The sequence below is a fragment of the Gastrolobium bilobum genome, unplaced genomic scaffold (genome assembly GCF_033153095.1).
Source record: "Gastrolobium bilobum isolate Gb01-03AN ecotype WA unplaced genomic scaffold, APGP_CSIRO_Gbil_v1 utg11042, whole genome shotgun sequence".
NCBI lineage: Eukaryota > Viridiplantae > Streptophyta > Magnoliopsida > Fabales > Fabaceae > Gastrolobium > Gastrolobium bilobum.
The window spans coordinates 73,517-90,431 of NW_026895259.1; the positions used below are offsets into that span (position 1 = coordinate 73,517).

Genomic DNA, 16,915 nt, shown 5'->3' on the forward strand with positions numbered 1-16,915 from the left:
TTTTCCGGCCCCCCTGCAATTCCAAACACACACACTCATCAAAGAACCACAAAAAATAATGAGAAAGGATGAAAAACACCCTGTCATTAGACTTTGGGGAGATCAGAACTATCCCGCATCACCGAGGGTACATCAGCAGGTCTCAAACTAGCATTCGAAGCCTCAACATCCTTCGAGCTGGAAAGAGTAACCGGACTCTTGTTGTCATGCGTTATTATGGAAATATCAACTCATCCTCCCTTTTACCGGAATCTGAGGGAGTTACCACATGTGGAGGAGATGATGTAGAAGAGAGAACAAGAGGCTTTCTGCCATTAATGTCCATTGCTGAAATTTTTTTTGCCGAGCTCGAAGCAATGAACGGCTTAGCCCTTTGCTTAAAACTCTTTGGGACAATAGATAAGGCAACTGCCTTTTTATTCCTGTTAATTTCATCACGTAACTCTTTCTTTTTTTTTCCATTTTGCGACAAAGTAGAAGACTTGGAAACAGTAGCCTCTTGTGGTCGAGACAAAATCCTTTCTTCTACCTGAGGAATAACAGTACCTTTTTGAACAACTGGCATAAGCTCAGGGCCACTTAGATTTTGATTTGGCATAGAGGGTCCCACCAAATTTGTAACTGTATTTGAGCTAGGGAGAATAGCTGCTGAAAGATAACGTTTATCACGAGGAAAATTCGAAATCTTATTATTTAAACCCTTTTTCAAATCAGCACTAGCGGTTACCTTAGAGGGGCCATGCTTATCATTAATGATTTGAATATTCTCATAATTAACATCATGATTATCATTAACTTCGTCAGAAATAACTGAAAATCTTGATCCAGCCGTTGAAGACGCCACCTTTGAAGCTCCAGAACCGTTATTTTTTGCATTAATCATTGTAGCCGATTTAATTCCCACATGATTATCGGGTTTCTGCTGCTTGATTTTAGCTGGACGTGAAACAGAATGATTTATTCCTTGAGCATTAATTCTCCTTTGGCCAGTTGTAACGGATGACCCCTGATTCCCGGCTGCATTGATTGCGGTAGCATTGATTGCGGCAGCATTGATTGCGGCAGTCTCCATGGTAGCTTTTGCCTTCCTTCCCCGTTGACTCCTTTGGACAATCATCCAAGAACCAAAAGCTTCACCTTCTGCCATCTCACGCCTGACACCATTGTTAACAACCTCTGCACGAACATCCTTTTGGTGAGAATGACTATCGGTTGACACCGAAACCGAAGAACAAGTGTCACGCCTATGCCCATACTTACCACATGCAAAGCAGATCATGTGAAGGCCTTCATACCCTACCGTATAAACCTTATTAATGAGATTGAATTTAGACAAGAAGCCTTTACTGAGATCTACTTCTACGCAAATACGCGCAAACTTGGCCCTTTCCGTAACAACCCCATCACCAGCATCACTTTTACGTATAGAGTTCCTATCAATCTTCAGTGTTTTCCCAAATAGATCACCTATGTTCCGCAAATGTTGGGAGGTATAGAACTCCATAGGTAACCCTGGAATACGGATCCAAACAGCTAATTTTTTAAGGTTGTCCTCGTAAGGATCAAATAATGGTCGCCACCGTTGAACAGAAACATAATGGTCTGCCACAATCCAAGGCCCTTCCTCCAAAACAAAGTTGTAGTCATTCAAATCCGCAAAACGAAACAAAAAGTAATCGTTCTCCATATCAATGAACTCATGTGTCCCCGACAGATTCCACATCTTCAAGAGTCTGTTCAGCAGAAACTTTACACCAACCTTTTTTCCCAAGAGCTTGATAATCACAGCTTGCTTCCAAGGCCTGCAACTCTCCTTATATAGTTCTTTTGAAAATCTGTATGTAGGACAGAAAGGATCATCTTGGTCATTTGATTGAACATCCTCCTCCATACCATGAACATCCAACTCCTCAAACCAATCCCTTTCCTCGACGTCATCCGTAACTTTCAGCCCATTCAACTGTAAGAGTGTATCCTTATAAGATATCGGTTTCTTCCCTAACACTTCTTTAGCTTTGTCAGTACTACGCTTCAAGAGATCAACCTCCTCAGCGGATGGTTCACCAATCGCCGAGATCTCCATTAAACTTCTTCTTGTTCTTTTTAGTAGAAGGGTACTTTTTGCTTAAAGCCCATTCAACGTTGAAGACGCCACCAAAGAATAAAATAATTCAAATGTCAAAATCTGAATTGTATATATACTCATAACAAATAAGAATAATTTTTATTTTATTCTAGTATTTTTTAGTACAATAATGATATTTGAATCTATAGCTTCATATAAACTATTTAAAGCCCAAATTAAACCTTTCACCACTTTCTCATTCCTAATAATATATTTTATTCTTTTTTTAAATATAAATAACAAGTATCCTTCACTTTCGCGGGAGATAATTTTGTTCGAAGCGGAAATATCCAAATTATGATGGGGCTAGCTTTCACAATTTTTTTTTTTTTTTACATTTTCAAGCACTTGAATCCAATAATTTATTTTATTCTAGTATCTTCTGAATCTATCTATATATATATATATATATATATATATATATATATATATAATCTACTATTTAATGCTTAACATTTATTATTATTATATTTAATTCAGAATTTTAATGCATTATTAAAGGTACCTCATTAAGCCTGAAAGAGTGCAATGTTGAACATTTGTCATTTATATATATATATATATATATATATATATATATGAGTTTGATTTGTCATTTAATATGACATAACAAACTTTCCTACACACACAATATTTTGTGGGGCCCACACTTTTTTGAAGAAAAAAGAAAAAAAAAATACGGCACACAAAACGAATCTATATAACATTACACAATCATTTTTCCTACAACATAACTCTTATAAAACCCATATATATATATATATATATATAGGTAAAATTATTTCTGCCGCCGCAGCAACGATGTGTGTATGGTTATGATTTCTCACATTAATGCTTTCATCTTTTGTATGGTTATGATTATACGCATTTAATGCTTTCACGTATATATGGCAAGTATTTATTGTTGCACGTACAACAGCTGCAGAAATGTAAACCTCATATATATATAAATATAAATATATATATATATATATATATATATATATATATATATATCCATACCTCAACAATCTTTGTATATGTCCATACCTCAACAATCTTTGTCCCTTTGATATCATTTATTAGCTGCAATGGAAGCAAAGGAAATCCCAGAAGTGGTGCTAAACTCAGGCCATAAGATGCCAATGCTAGGTTTTGGTACAGGAACGGTACCCTTACCACCATCTCATGAGCTCATCCCTGCTTTGATTGCTGCCATCCAAGCTGGCTATAGGCATTTTGACACTGCAGCTTATTATGGTTATGAGGAATCCCTTGGAATTGCAATTGCACAAGCACTTGAGCAAGGTCTTATTAAGAGTCGTTGTGAGATTTTTGTCACTACCAAGCTATGGTGCACTGATGCTCATCCTGCTCTTGTGATTCCAGCACTCAAGAGCTCTCTAGAGTAATTCTACTATCCTTTAAGCGAATGGATCATTCTCATGTCACATGACACGATCTGATGTAATACGATTATAAATCAATAATAATTTATTTATTTTAACAGTTTTCTTTTATCTTTAATTATTTTTATTTATGATGATTGAGATTGTGTCACGTAAGGTCATGTGACATGAGATTGAGAATCCATTCCCATCCATCAGTTTTATTGTTATAATTTAGAAATAGAAAATGAAATTCTCTTGATTTGTGTTGATTATATGTGTTGGGTTTGATTTTCTCTATTTTTTTTGTTCTTGACATTCTATAAGGAGGTTGGGCCTAGAGTATGTGGATCTTTACCTGATCCATTTTCCATTGAGGTTGAGACAAGGGGTTAAAGGGGCTAAGTATGAAAAAGGAGACATTCTTCCTTTTGACATGAAAGGGACATGGGAAGTCATGGAACAGTGCTCTAAATTGGGCTTGGCCAAGTCTATTGGTGTAAGCAATTTTGGTGTCAAAAAGCTTTCTGAACTCCTACAAATTGCAACTATTCCTCCTGCTGTTGATCAGGTATGCTTCTATTACAAGTGTGATCTCAATTTACAAAAATGTTCACATTTCGTTTGCTTATATAATTATGGACATATGTGTATTTGATTGGGAATGAGGCTTCTGGGCTTAGGGAAAATGGCCAAGCAGAGGTGAGCCCTTGACCTGGACCAACCATCATCTTGAAAATGCCCCTTAAAACTTGTTATTGTTTGATGTTGGTTATTAATTCACAAATTGCTTTGTAATTGTCCATTTGATTAGGTATTTCAAGAAATCAACTGTATGGTAAATAAAAATTAATTCGTAAAAGAGAAATGATAGTGATACATTAGTATACTAATTGCCATTCCCTTCTTAACAACTCTTATTATTATTGAATGAAATCTCATAATAATATACTAGCATGAGATTTAATAGAGATTTGTGAATGGTTTTAGAGATTTTTCAATAGTCCCATTTCATTTATATAAGAGGTTAGTTGGTGTGGACCCCAGACATCAAGATGAGGATTTAGAAATTGTTGGACCAACAGGGGATGTTCATAGCAAGAAGAAACCATCTGAGCAACAAAATTAAGTCAACTTAGACCCTACAACTTAACTAAAAACTTTACGGTATTAGGTTATGAGTCCTTCTAATTATATCATACTCATTTAGTCCATTATTAATCAATATAAGATTTCACTAACTCACACTTGAATTTCGAAAGCATAGACCACAATGACTATTGCTGCTTGTGATGGTCTCCTTCAAAAGTGGGTCCTAAAAAAACGAGAATGAGTTAAAAGGGCATTTGAAGGTTTGAATGTGAGGTTAGTTGAATAATAGAAAGAAAATTGTATTAAAAGGTTAGAATAAGTAGGACACAATTAAGAACAAAATCAAGAAATAATATAAAGAATCCAACATGAGTAATATGAGCATAACAACCCACACGTAAGGGTATAGATAGGAGATAATATAATGGATCCCATTACCATATGAGTAATACGAGCAGAACAACAATAAGGTATAGTAGGATTACACGGGTAATTAGAGAATCGAATATTTCAGGAATAATAGAAATATGTTTCTTGGCACGGGAAAAGAGCGAGAAGGAGAAGTATTACATGTCATATTTACCGGGAGAAATGGGATGGAAAGCTGTTTTATTTGATTAGCAGATAGCGATGGAACAATAGTTGAAAAATTGACACGGAGGATCCAAAGTTTAGGCTGATAAGATGTCAACAAAGATTTGTAAATGACTTTAAAACTTTATCAACAATCCCATTCTATTTACCTAAGATTTATGATCACTAATTGTGAATATATGAAACTATATATAATCCATGATATTGAGAAGGGTTTAATGTTTCTCTAAATATGAGGGGATAACTTATCTCTTGCACATATATCTACGTGGATAGTCATTCACTCCAATATTTGTGTAGGAGATAACTTATCTCCTGCTTAGATGAGAATCATTAATCTCTTTTTTAGAAACCGAAACATTAATCTTTCTATATTAAAATTATATATAAATTAAATCTTAATTTATTGTAAATCATAAAAAAAAATGAGTCTAAGTTATATAGTTCATATTTCTCTTTTTTTCTTTTAAATATTCTAATCGGTTCATCGTTTTGCGACTAGTCTGATTCGGAGTGGATCGTCTAGGATTAAGGCTTTAAATCTCTCCCAAAGGTTGTAATGGAGAAGATCAAATAGATGCTCTCATCCCCACCTCCTCAGCTCTCATACACCAACTGAGCTATCATCATTTGATATATTTCTCTTATTTGAATAATCTTACAAGTGAAAAAAAAAAATGATCATCGAAGTTATAAGAAAAAAGGGAAAGGAGTTAGGAATCAGTCTAAATAAATGGTAAAGTATATGACTTACACAGGACTTGTGAAACAAATGGCACTGTTGTATTCTTTAATAATTAGTTTGAAAATACCATAAAAAAAAAAAACTGATTTCCACATGAATTCTCAGCTTTATGTTCTGTCATTCATCCAAAAGTAAAATGCATTGTTTGCAGGTGGAAATGAACGCTGCATGGCAGCAGGAAAATCTGAGAAAATTCTGCAAAGAGAATGGAATTCACGTGAGTGCATGGTCCCCTTTGGGAGCTAATGGAGCTCAGTGGGGTTCACTTGCTGTCATGGACAGTCCAATCCTAAAGGACATTGCATTTACTGTGGGCAAAACTGTAGCACAGGTGATTTTTCTCACTCGGATTTCTGTGCTTTTCCATCATACAAAGTTTTGGTTTTGTTTGTGAGGAGAGATATTCTCACTACCAAAATTTTTCACAATCAACTTACTATCTATCTAATCACCATTAGATTAACATTTTCTCTCTCTTCAAAAACTTTTTAACATTCTCTCTATTTGATCCAATGGTGATGTGATGGGTAGTAAGTTAGTAGTGAAAATTTTTAGTAATTAGAATATCCTTAGTCTTTGTTTGTTGCCTAACTAATAGATAGTGAGTTTTGGAATAATGGTAAGCTTGTTTCTAGTAATAAAGTTACCGGTTTAAATTTGGGAAAATATTCCCATGCTATGAGATAGTGAATCAATCACCTCTTGGGTAGTATAGATCAGATGATCAGAATCTTTATTAGGAAACAATTGATTTTAATTTCTTTTTCGTTCTATTCCTTAATTCTTGGATTGTAAGTGACCAATCTTTTAAACTGAAGAATTGAATAAAATTAGTTTTGTAATTAAAACTGGATTAAAAAATGGAACTAAAATGATTAAGTAACAAATATCAATAATGAAAAGATCTTGGAATTCTTAATTCATGAACTTCAGCAATTCACATCCCTGTGTTTTACCACTGCTAAGACACTTTCATCACAGAATTTGAACTACTAAAGTTATTTTGCTGAAATTTTCCAATTCCAGTTTTAATCCCCAAAAGAATTATTTCTCAAGGTCTTTTGAATCTTTATCCAAAAAATGTCAAATTCTTCCTCTGGTTATCCCTAACCTAAAGGGTTCAATTAGCAAGAATGCATTCACTTGATTTCTCAATCATAATTCTTGCAAGAATGTTCAAGAATCTTTCCCAAGATTTCTTGAAACTAAAAGAGTTGCTAATCAAATGAAATAAAAGAAGTCATAACAATGTTTAGTAAAAAAAAAAAAAGATTTATCCAATCATCTTGAATTCCAGAAAAGAAAAAATTTAGCTAGCCATATTATCAAGAACAAAACTAAAAATTCTAAAATTGAAGTAACATGCATTATCAAATGCAAAAGGGAAAGGAAAAGTAGAGTGCAATTGTTGGGATATCAAGTGTGATGAGTCCCACATTGGTTGGTAATGAGCTAAGTGAAGAGTATATAAGTGAAAGGACCCATGAACCCAATACCTTAAGGTTTTGGGTTGAGACATGGTGTCGGATCCAGTTGCTACGGTTGGTGTAGCCTTAGCTCATTGGTGGTGGCCCCCGCCACGGGCTTCCCCTGGACCCGCTTGACATTGGAGTTTGAGGGAAAGAATTTCCCAATAGTGGTATCAGAGCCAAAGGTTTGGCTGGGCCGGGTATTTAGAGATGGTGATGTTTCAAGGCCTCCGCAGAAGGCTAGTGTGACTCCAATACGTAAAGAAAAAAGACTTCCGCAGAAGTTGCCCTTAAGGGGGAGCATAATGTTGGGTCTCATACTTGAGGGGAAGATGTTGGAAGTATTCAAGTATGAGTTATAAAGAAGTACCACATCGACTAGACATAGACCAAGTGATGACTATATAACTGCAAAAAGACCCATAAACCTACAGCCTTAAAGTTTTGGGTTAAAATGTGGTGTCGGCCCACTTATTGTGGTTTATCGCTTGGCCCATAGATGTATCTCTTGCAATGGGTTTTGGGCTCCCCGTACCATTCTTAACAGCAGTAAGTTACAAACCAGTATTTCTTGAAATGAAAAACTCCTAATACTAGAACTACTCATAATTGCAGAATTTCAAAGCTTGCATGTGTTGGATCTTTGATATCTCTAGAAAGAAGCTTGTCAATTCCCTTTCTTCAAGAGTCAGAATACTAATACACCAAGTTTAACAAAATGTGCAAGAAGATTCTAAAGAAAAATTCTCTCTCAACTAAAAACGAAAATTAATAGACTTCAATGTGTATATCACACTCAGAAAACGCCTATTAACTAAAAAAAAAAAAACTAAAAATCATCCAAAGTACTACTGGATGTGCTTCTTTTTGTTCATCAAATGGTTCAGAATTGTTCCAGCCTTACATCTCACCCACATGGCCTTCTTTTTTTTCTTATCTGAAAGCAATGAGGTAAAATTTTGTAAGTAAAAATACAATTACTTTCATTATTTTACCTTTTCCTCAAATGGGCCATATTGGTTCTCTTTAGTCCCAATTACCAGTATTTTCAACACTCTACAGTCAAGATAAAACAGAAATCAGCCCATTAAATTAAGTACAATTCATTGCTAACATCAACTTATTTTTATGATTATTTCTTTAGAAAATCATCTTTTTTTTTTCTATTTTTGGTAAGTGAATAGTTATTCCCGTTACACAAAAAAAATATGCTCCAAATTTGAAAACAATTTTTTGTTGTTGTAAAAATGTAAAAATAAAGCTACATATGATTAATACTGATCCCTATCCTCTAGTTTGGATTGTACACCGGAAGTTGTCAATTTTGACTTTTTGTTGGCTATCTAATCTTATTTTTTGAAAAATAGTTATGTCATGCTTGAGTTTAATTACAGCATGACAACTAAAGAAAAAAGCAAACCACCCTCGTCCATGTGAAATTTACTCTGCTATTGCAGGTTGCATTAAGATGGATAATAGAGCAAGGTGTTACTCCAATAGTGAAGAGCTTCAACAAAGAGAGAATGAAAGAAAATATTAAAATATTTGATTGGAAGCTGAGCGATGTTGATTTGGAGAAAACCAATCAAATACCTCAATACAGGGCTTTCAAAGGAGAACGTTTTGTCTCTGAAAATGGACCTTACAAAACTATTGAAGATCTTTGGGAGTGACAAGACATGAATCTCTAGAATACTCTTTGCCTCCTTCCCTTTATATATTGAAGGAGAAAACTATGTATGTCAGTTCCTTTAAAAACTATACTTAAATAAACAAGTTTAATAAGAGAATAATTGTAACAAATCTATGATTTGTTACCTATATGTATGATTATATTTCTATGCAACTTAAACAATCTTTTTCCCATAAATTGCAACAATTATTTACTTAATTTATTCCTTAAAGTATATTTCTGATATGAAATTGATACGAATCCAATAATTAATAATAAGATCCTCAGAGAATAGGTATGCCGTATGTGTATATTGTTTTCTTCTCTTTAAGGATTACATGATCACCAGAGTACATCATGTTGCACTTAATTAGAAACTGAATATATATATATATATATATATATATATATATATATATATATATCATCTCTTTTTAAATTATATTGTTTTATATATGAATTTAGTTTACATCAAAACGCATGAAGACAAAAACATATAGAAGTGGTGCCTTTTTCTCTCTTGGTATTTTAAAATTCGACATGTTCATCGCTTCGATTGAGGTACTAAGTCATTAGATCATTGACTCAACTAGTTTAATTAAATTTATATTAAATCATATAATAAATATATTGTAAGATGTATTTTGACCAATAATTAAGAATAACCTAATGGTGGCAAGTGATAACACTACTCACTATCATTTGTCTTAAATTTATATTATATTATAAAATAAATATATTATAAGATATATTTTAACTAACAATTAAGGGTAGTCTAATGATAAGTGGTAACACTACTCACTCCCACAGGCTGAGTTCGATTCCCGACCACTCACAGCCTACGGGGGTGAGTAATGTTATCACTTATCACTAAACTCACCCAATAATTTGATAAAGTATTTAAATTTTAAATTAATATGAAAAAGTTGCCTTTTTATGTCACTACGGTCAAAATGCCTCGTTTTCAATCCTCTCTACGTGGCACATGCTTTGTCTAAGCAGCATAGTGCCTCATATTTTAAAGTACAATAATTGTCTATTATCAAGTGTGACTTGTGAGTTTCATTCCACATGCCACATAGCCTAGAATGTGGACCCATAATCTCAAACCAAATATCCCAACGAGTGGACACAACATAGGTACCCTCTTTACATTATCACTTTCCTTTGCATTATTTGAAATTAAAGCATCTTTAGGACAAACACTCACCATAGCACTTAACCACTTTAAAAGAGTTGTGCCTTCTATTCCTAGTTACATTTTTGTGGCAAAGTTACAGAAAAACAAAGAAAAAAAAAACATGGCAGGAAAGAAAATCCCAGATGTGTTGCTGAACTCTGGTCACAAAATGCCAGTTATTGGCATGGGAACTTCAGTGGAAAATCGTCCATCAAATGACACCCTTTCTTCTATCTTTGTTGATGCCATTGAAGTGGGTTACCGTCATTTTGATAGTGCTTCTGTTTATGGAACAGAGGAAGCTATAGGCCTAGCTGTGGCCAAAGCTATAGAACTTGGCCTTATAAAGAGTAGAGATGAAGTTTTCATCACTTCAAAGCCATGGAACACAGATGCACATCATGATCTTATTGTCCCAGCTCTCAAGACCACATTAAAGTAACTATAATCTCCTTTTCTCACTTTTTTTGTTGTTGTTGTTGTAGCCTTTTCTCACTTTGTTTCTAATGATCTTAATAGTGTGTTTTTGTTTTCCTTTTATTTATTGTTTTCTCAAAATTAATGTTGCTTAAATTTTTTGTATGTTCTACACGCTATTGTTTAGAAAGCTGAATATGGAGTATGTGGATCTTTATCTGATTCATTGGCCAGTGAGGCTGAGGCATGATCTTGAAAACCCAACAATTTTTTCCAAAGAAGATTTATTGCCCTTTGATATAGAAGGGACGTGGAAAGCCATGGAAGAGTGTTACAAGTTGGGCTTAGCAAAGTCTATTGGCATATGCAATTATGGTACCAAAAAACTCACCAAACTCCTTGAAATAGCCACAATCCCTCCTGCAGTTAATCAGGTATCATAATGTGATTAGTACCCAAAGAGATCTATTTGTTTTTGTACATTGTTATCATCATAGTTGTCTTGTGACTCTTGGCACTTATGGTTATGATGTTATATTATGGTTTTTAAGGTGGAAATGAACCCATCATGGCAGCAAGGGAAACTAAGGGAGTTCTGCAAACAGAAAGGGATTCATGTTAGTGCTTGGTCATCACTTGGAGCTTATAAGATATTTTGGGGTTCAGGAGCAGTCATGGAGAATCAAATCCTCCATGACATAGCAAAGGCAAAAGGGAAGACCATAGCTCAGGTAATTGAACATTATAAACAAGAAAAACTTCTTGTTCATCAATTGTGAGTTTCAATAATTTACACATTCTGAAAAAAATAAACAAATAATTATCAGAAGAAAAAGAAGCCACTGCTTATGGCTTAATCAATCAAACACTTTCAAACACTTTCAAATAGAAACACTCACGGATTCGAATATGGAAAACAAGTATTTTATAAATATGCAAGAATAAGAATGCGTATAAGGATGGTACTGGATTTAATGGGAAATGAATTTTTTTTTTTTTTAAGTTAATGTTCTTGCTACATTAATTCATGGCCATATTGTCATTCCAGGTTGCACTTAGATGGGTGTACCAACAAGGGTCAAGTGCCATGGCTAAGAGCTTCAATAAGGAGAGGATGAAACAGAACCTTGAAATATTTGATTTTGAGCTGAGTGAAGAAGAATTAGAGAAGATTAAACAGATTCCACAGCAAAGGCAATTCACAGGGGACATGTGGCTATCTGAAAATGGATCATGCAAGACCTTGGAAGAACTTTGGGATGGTGATGTTTGAAAATTTCTTCAAAAGTTCAAACTATATTATTGGATATTAATTAGGTAAATAAACTTTAAGATATGAATTCCATGTTATTAGCTTGTCTTATATTAATTAGGTAAATAAACTATATTATTGGATTAGCATTAGCAATCATGGTTGGCTCTGAATTCATATTTAGACCAAGCTAACCTTAGTACTTGCTTTACAAATGTCCTTGATTGAAACCTTGTGTAGCGAGTGATTTAGAGTTGAATAAGAGTATGACATTGATGTAGAGCATTGAGGTTTGGTGTTGCATGTGTCACTCAAATGTAACGTTTTGGTTATGTGGCTGCATTGTCATGCGCCACGCTTCAAAGGTGTGAAATCTCTGTGGCTCTGCCATATTCGTTCCAACTCCAAATAAAACAAAATACTCTTAATGCATATATGATACTGATACACAATGTCGGTTTCAAGCAAGAAATGGTAAACAATAGCTAGTAAATGAGATCACATAACTTTTTGGGTCTCAAGTGTTACTTCTTCTTCCTTTTTTAAGAAAAACATAATAAATAAATACCAAATATACATACATACATGCCTCTTGTCACTTGCCCTTCCATCCTTACCAACAAAAGCAGCAAGCATTGTTGCTGTCACCACCATATTGCACTAACATTCTATGGTAAGTGCTTATGAAATTTGCTTGGTTACTAGGGCTATTTGGAAAAGAACGAATGCATAATATTTCTAAAAAATATTGTTCCTTTGATAAAAAATACAAATATACATCATGAAATATATTTTACAAATCAACCAATTTTCTTGAAAACTCAGTCGGCAACCAAATTAGGGGACAAATAGTCCAGAATACAATAATAATAGCTTACGTGGGTCTTGAATTTTCATTTATGCAACCTAACACGTGGAACAATTGTTGGACATTTTTATTGAAAACTAGAGTCTCGAAGTTAACATGTTAAACAATTGTGGAAAGCTTGAGCGTTGAACCAATACAAGAGAACATGGAACCAAAGAGAGTTCCACATGTAGTACTAAATATCTGGGATAAGATGCCCATGATAGGCCTGGGAAGTGCAACAAGACCTCTTTCACTTCTTGAAACCCTCACCTCAATTTTGGTTGATGCCATTGACATTGGCTACAGATATTTTGACACTGCTGCTATTCTACGAAGCACCGATACTCCGAAATTTTATTTTCCAACGTATTGGATACACATATCGAAAACGTATTGTATCGTATCGACGAATTGACGGTCATATAGAGAATGTATTGGAAACGTATCGAAAATGCCGTGTCGAAACAATGCTTCATAGCTGTTATCTATGATTCCGAAGAACCTCTAGGCCAAGCTGTGTCAAAGGCTTTAGAGCAAGGCCTTATAAAGAATCGTGATGAAGTGTTCATTAATTCAAAGTTATTGAACGCTTATGCCCACCATGACCTTGTTCTCCCAGCTCTCAAGACCACACTCCAGCAAGCATATTTCTCTTGGGACAACCATCAAAATGCCACCTTTTGGCGAGAAAAAAAAAATGTCAAGTCTATTGGTGTTAGCAAATTTGGCATCACAGAGCTCACCCTACTCTTAGAAAATGCCACCATCTCTCAGCAGTTAATGAGGTATAAAAACTTAGCAATAGTTGATTCATTCTGGCACAGTGATGAAGTAAACTCATCGGTGATATGTCTCTTACTTGGCTTTAGGTGGAAATGAACCTATCATGGCATCAGGGGTGTACCGATGAGATCTATAAGCCCACTATGTTCCCGAAGGGGATGAGTCAATGTATGGATAATACCCTTAGCACTGATACAGACCAGGCTAAGAAGTATAAAGCCAAGCGTAAGCAGTGAATAGATAATAAGCAAATGGATGATATGACTAGAGTAAATGGGCAGTATAACGATACATAAGATACCTGTAAGGTGTGCCCATGGGGGCTATTTATAGGGGAAATGGTGTGGGTTGGTGAGGGGGAGGTCAACTCTCCTTGGGATTTACTCCCATGATGCAGTGTTAGGCGTGCTGGCGCTGTCATTGTGGCAGTGCTGCGCCCTCTGTATTCTGGCGGTGTCAGCACCAGACAAAAGGGGAGTTTCCCTTTGTTGTGTCTGTCGTAGTCGCCTTCGATGGTTAGCGTTCCAAGATGGGACATTTTGGAGTATGCCTTGGACCTGCTGCTACGTTGGGGGTTGAGGAGGTCCATGTCAGCCCTAAGGGCTGACGCGGGGTCACGCCCGATATTGGGCCTGGATAGTTGGGCCACTTTAGTACTTGGGCCATCCGGAACAAGGGGAAACCTAGAGAATTCTGGAAGCAGAAAGGAATCCATGTGAGTGCATGGTCATCACCAGGAGCATACAAAGTATTTTGGGGTTGGCCTACAGTGATGCTAGAAAGAAGGATGTAGCCTAGGTGCAGGTTATCATTACATTTGAAACTATTTTCAATTACAACTAAATATCTTTAGCCAATAAGGTTATGATGATGTTAACTAAACTTGATTACCATTTTGAAATAGCCAAGACTATTGGTCTTTCCATTGTTCCTAGATGTGCATAAAACAAGCTTTAGACTTTTTTTTTTATATATCCGATTATCCTATTAGTCCAATTAGAGCATTGTCAGATCCATTACAGGGGACAATTCTCCCAAGACCATAAATCACATGGTTATCTCGAAGGACTTAAAACCCACCAACTCTTGGATTTTGTGTATTGAAAAAAAAAAAACAAACAATGGCTATTGTAGTTCCCAATTCCAAGTAACAAAACAGGGCCTTTCTTTATAATCTTCATTAATACATTAAATTATGTCCATAGTTATCAAATGCGGATTGCAGCATGTCACGGCCAACTCCGAAAAACGCTATAGCATTATACCGGGTTGCAGTTGTAGAAATAGCGGAATAGATATATGACAAAAAGAAACATTTTTTAAATGCAGAGATAACAGAAGTGAAAGAGAGACACAGATCGACTAAAAAACTCTTAAATTTTTTCAGTTACACATTTAAATTTAAGACAAAATTGACATTTTGTCTTATGTTAGCAATATGGCCGCAAATGCGATCGCAATGGCCGCTATTGCGTTCCGGTGCGGCGTGGTTTCTTGCGTAGAGGCACCGCAACGCCCATACGGCGCGGCTTGCGGCGCTATTGTGGCGCAATTAACTACTATGATTATGTCTAGCATGTATTTAGACAAATTTAGCCAGAAATTGTGGAAATACTGAGATCGTTCTACATGAATAATATTTTCTCTGACATCATAAGTGTTACTATATTGAGATGACAATGCTATACTGAGAATCCATCTCCAAAATGGAGATTATTCAGATAGCACTAAGATGGTGATATCTTATGAGCAAGGTGCAAGTGCCATTGTGAAAAGCTTAAACAAGGAGAGGGTGAAACAACCTTGAAGGATTTGATTGGGAACTGGGACATGAGGAATCAGACAAAATCAGCAAGAGTGCAGAACACAGTCTGTACAAGGCAGAAGAAATGTTTCTACTGAAAATGGACCTTACAAGTCCTTGGAAGAGCTTTGGGACGGCGATCCTAGAACAAAATCTTGTTTAAATAATCAAATGCAGCATATGACTTGATTTTTTTTCATTTTTTCGTTTCTTTTCATACCTTCCACAAAATCATTGTTAATTTCCTAAATCTCATTCAAAAATTGTGAAGAATTAACTTAAGCTATTTAAAAAGGATAAATTAAGCAACTCAGGTGATGAAATTATCCTCCCCTTACAGTTTAGTCTCTAAATTTATTATGTGTATTATTTAATTTTTAAATATGAAACGCTTCTGTCAACTTAGTTTATTTTAATCCCTAAAAGGTATTTATTTAGTATAAATTCTATGTATGTGTAGAAAATCAGAATTCAAACATGTTTCCGTTTTTATTTCCTATTAATTAGGATTGATTATGATTGATTAGGATTGATTGTGATTGATTAGAATTGATTGTGATTAGGATTGATTAGTCATCGCTTAGTCATTCTTAGCGATTCTTTCTTGTATAAATACTCACTCATGTAAATTATTCAATATATATATACAAAAACTTCTTTTCAATATGGTATCAAGAGCGGGTTCGTTCCTACCCTAATTCAAATCTGAAATAACCATCCAAACACTTCCATCACCGTCAAACACCTCCTAAACACCTCCTTGAATCTGTCCAACACAGAAACCTAGTCTACTGACCTCCGAGCAAGAAAGTGAGGTGACCATTCGACTCAGAAGGATCCGACGAGTCGACCGCCGCTGGACCCATCGCCGTCAACCGCCGCACGCGCCATCACACGCGCGGCCAGTCTCCGGCGCGTGAGCTCCACGCGCCGCCTTCCCAACATCTTTTTCCGCCGCGACTTGCACAGACTTTCTTGCCGGCTTCTCCCCTTCCTGTTCCAAAGGTCAGATCAAAAATTTACAAAACTTGATTTTTCATCAACGGTCAACCCTTCTCTTTCTATTCATGGCTTCCTCAAAACACTCTTCCGCCTCCTCATCTACCCCAAATTCTCAGTCCTCTGGAGACAACTTAGGTTTGCAGATCACCAATCACCGGTTGAACGGTAAGAATTTTCTGCAATGGTTTCAATCAGTTAAGTTGGTCATCCGGGCAAAGGGTAAGATGGGCTATCTTGAGGGAAGAATTAAGAAACCTACTGAGAATTCTCTTGATTATGACAATTGGGAGATTAATAATTCCTTGGTCATGGCTTGACTGACTAATTCCATGGAACCACAGATTGGCCAAACCTATATGTTCTTTGATACTGCCAAGGAAATTTGGGATGCTGTTCAACAGAATTACTCTGATCTGGAGAATACCTCTCAAGTTTTTGAACTGAGAAATAAGTTGAGAGACTTTCGTCAAAGGGGTATGACTGTTACTGAATATTTTACTGCACTAACGAATTTATAGCAGGAATTGGATCTTTATTATGCATCTGATCTTAAGGGATTGGAA

General features: G+C 35.5%; 2 protein-coding genes and 1 pseudogene across 2 annotated transcripts; all 3 read left to right on the forward strand.

Moving 5' to 3' along the window:
* Nucleotides 1-3,195: 3,195 nt before the first annotated feature.
* Nucleotides 3,196-9,065, forward strand: LOC133302467 (methylecgonone reductase-like). The gene is made up of 4 exons (XM_061502247.1): nucleotides 3,196-3,512; nucleotides 3,820-4,063; nucleotides 6,075-6,254; nucleotides 8,850-9,065. The coding sequence occupies exons 1-4, from the start codon at nucleotides 3,196-3,198 to the stop codon at nucleotides 9,063-9,065; spliced, it is 957 nt and encodes a 318-aa protein (XP_061358231.1).
* A 1,197-nt stretch (nucleotides 9,066-10,262) lies between these two features.
* On the forward strand, nucleotides 10,263-12,347 carry LOC133302432 (protein REDOX 2-like). The gene is made up of 4 exons (XM_061502202.1): nucleotides 10,263-10,682; nucleotides 10,849-11,095; nucleotides 11,213-11,392; nucleotides 11,710-12,347. The coding sequence occupies exons 1-4, from the start codon at nucleotides 10,366-10,368 to the stop codon at nucleotides 11,932-11,934; spliced, it is 969 nt and encodes a 322-aa protein (XP_061358186.1). The 5' UTR covers nucleotides 10,263-10,365; the 3' UTR covers nucleotides 11,935-12,347.
* A 579-nt stretch (nucleotides 12,348-12,926) lies between these two features.
* Nucleotides 12,927-13,782, forward strand: LOC133302386 (methylecgonone reductase-like; annotated as a pseudogene).
* Nucleotides 13,783-16,915: the final 3,133 nt, after the last annotated feature.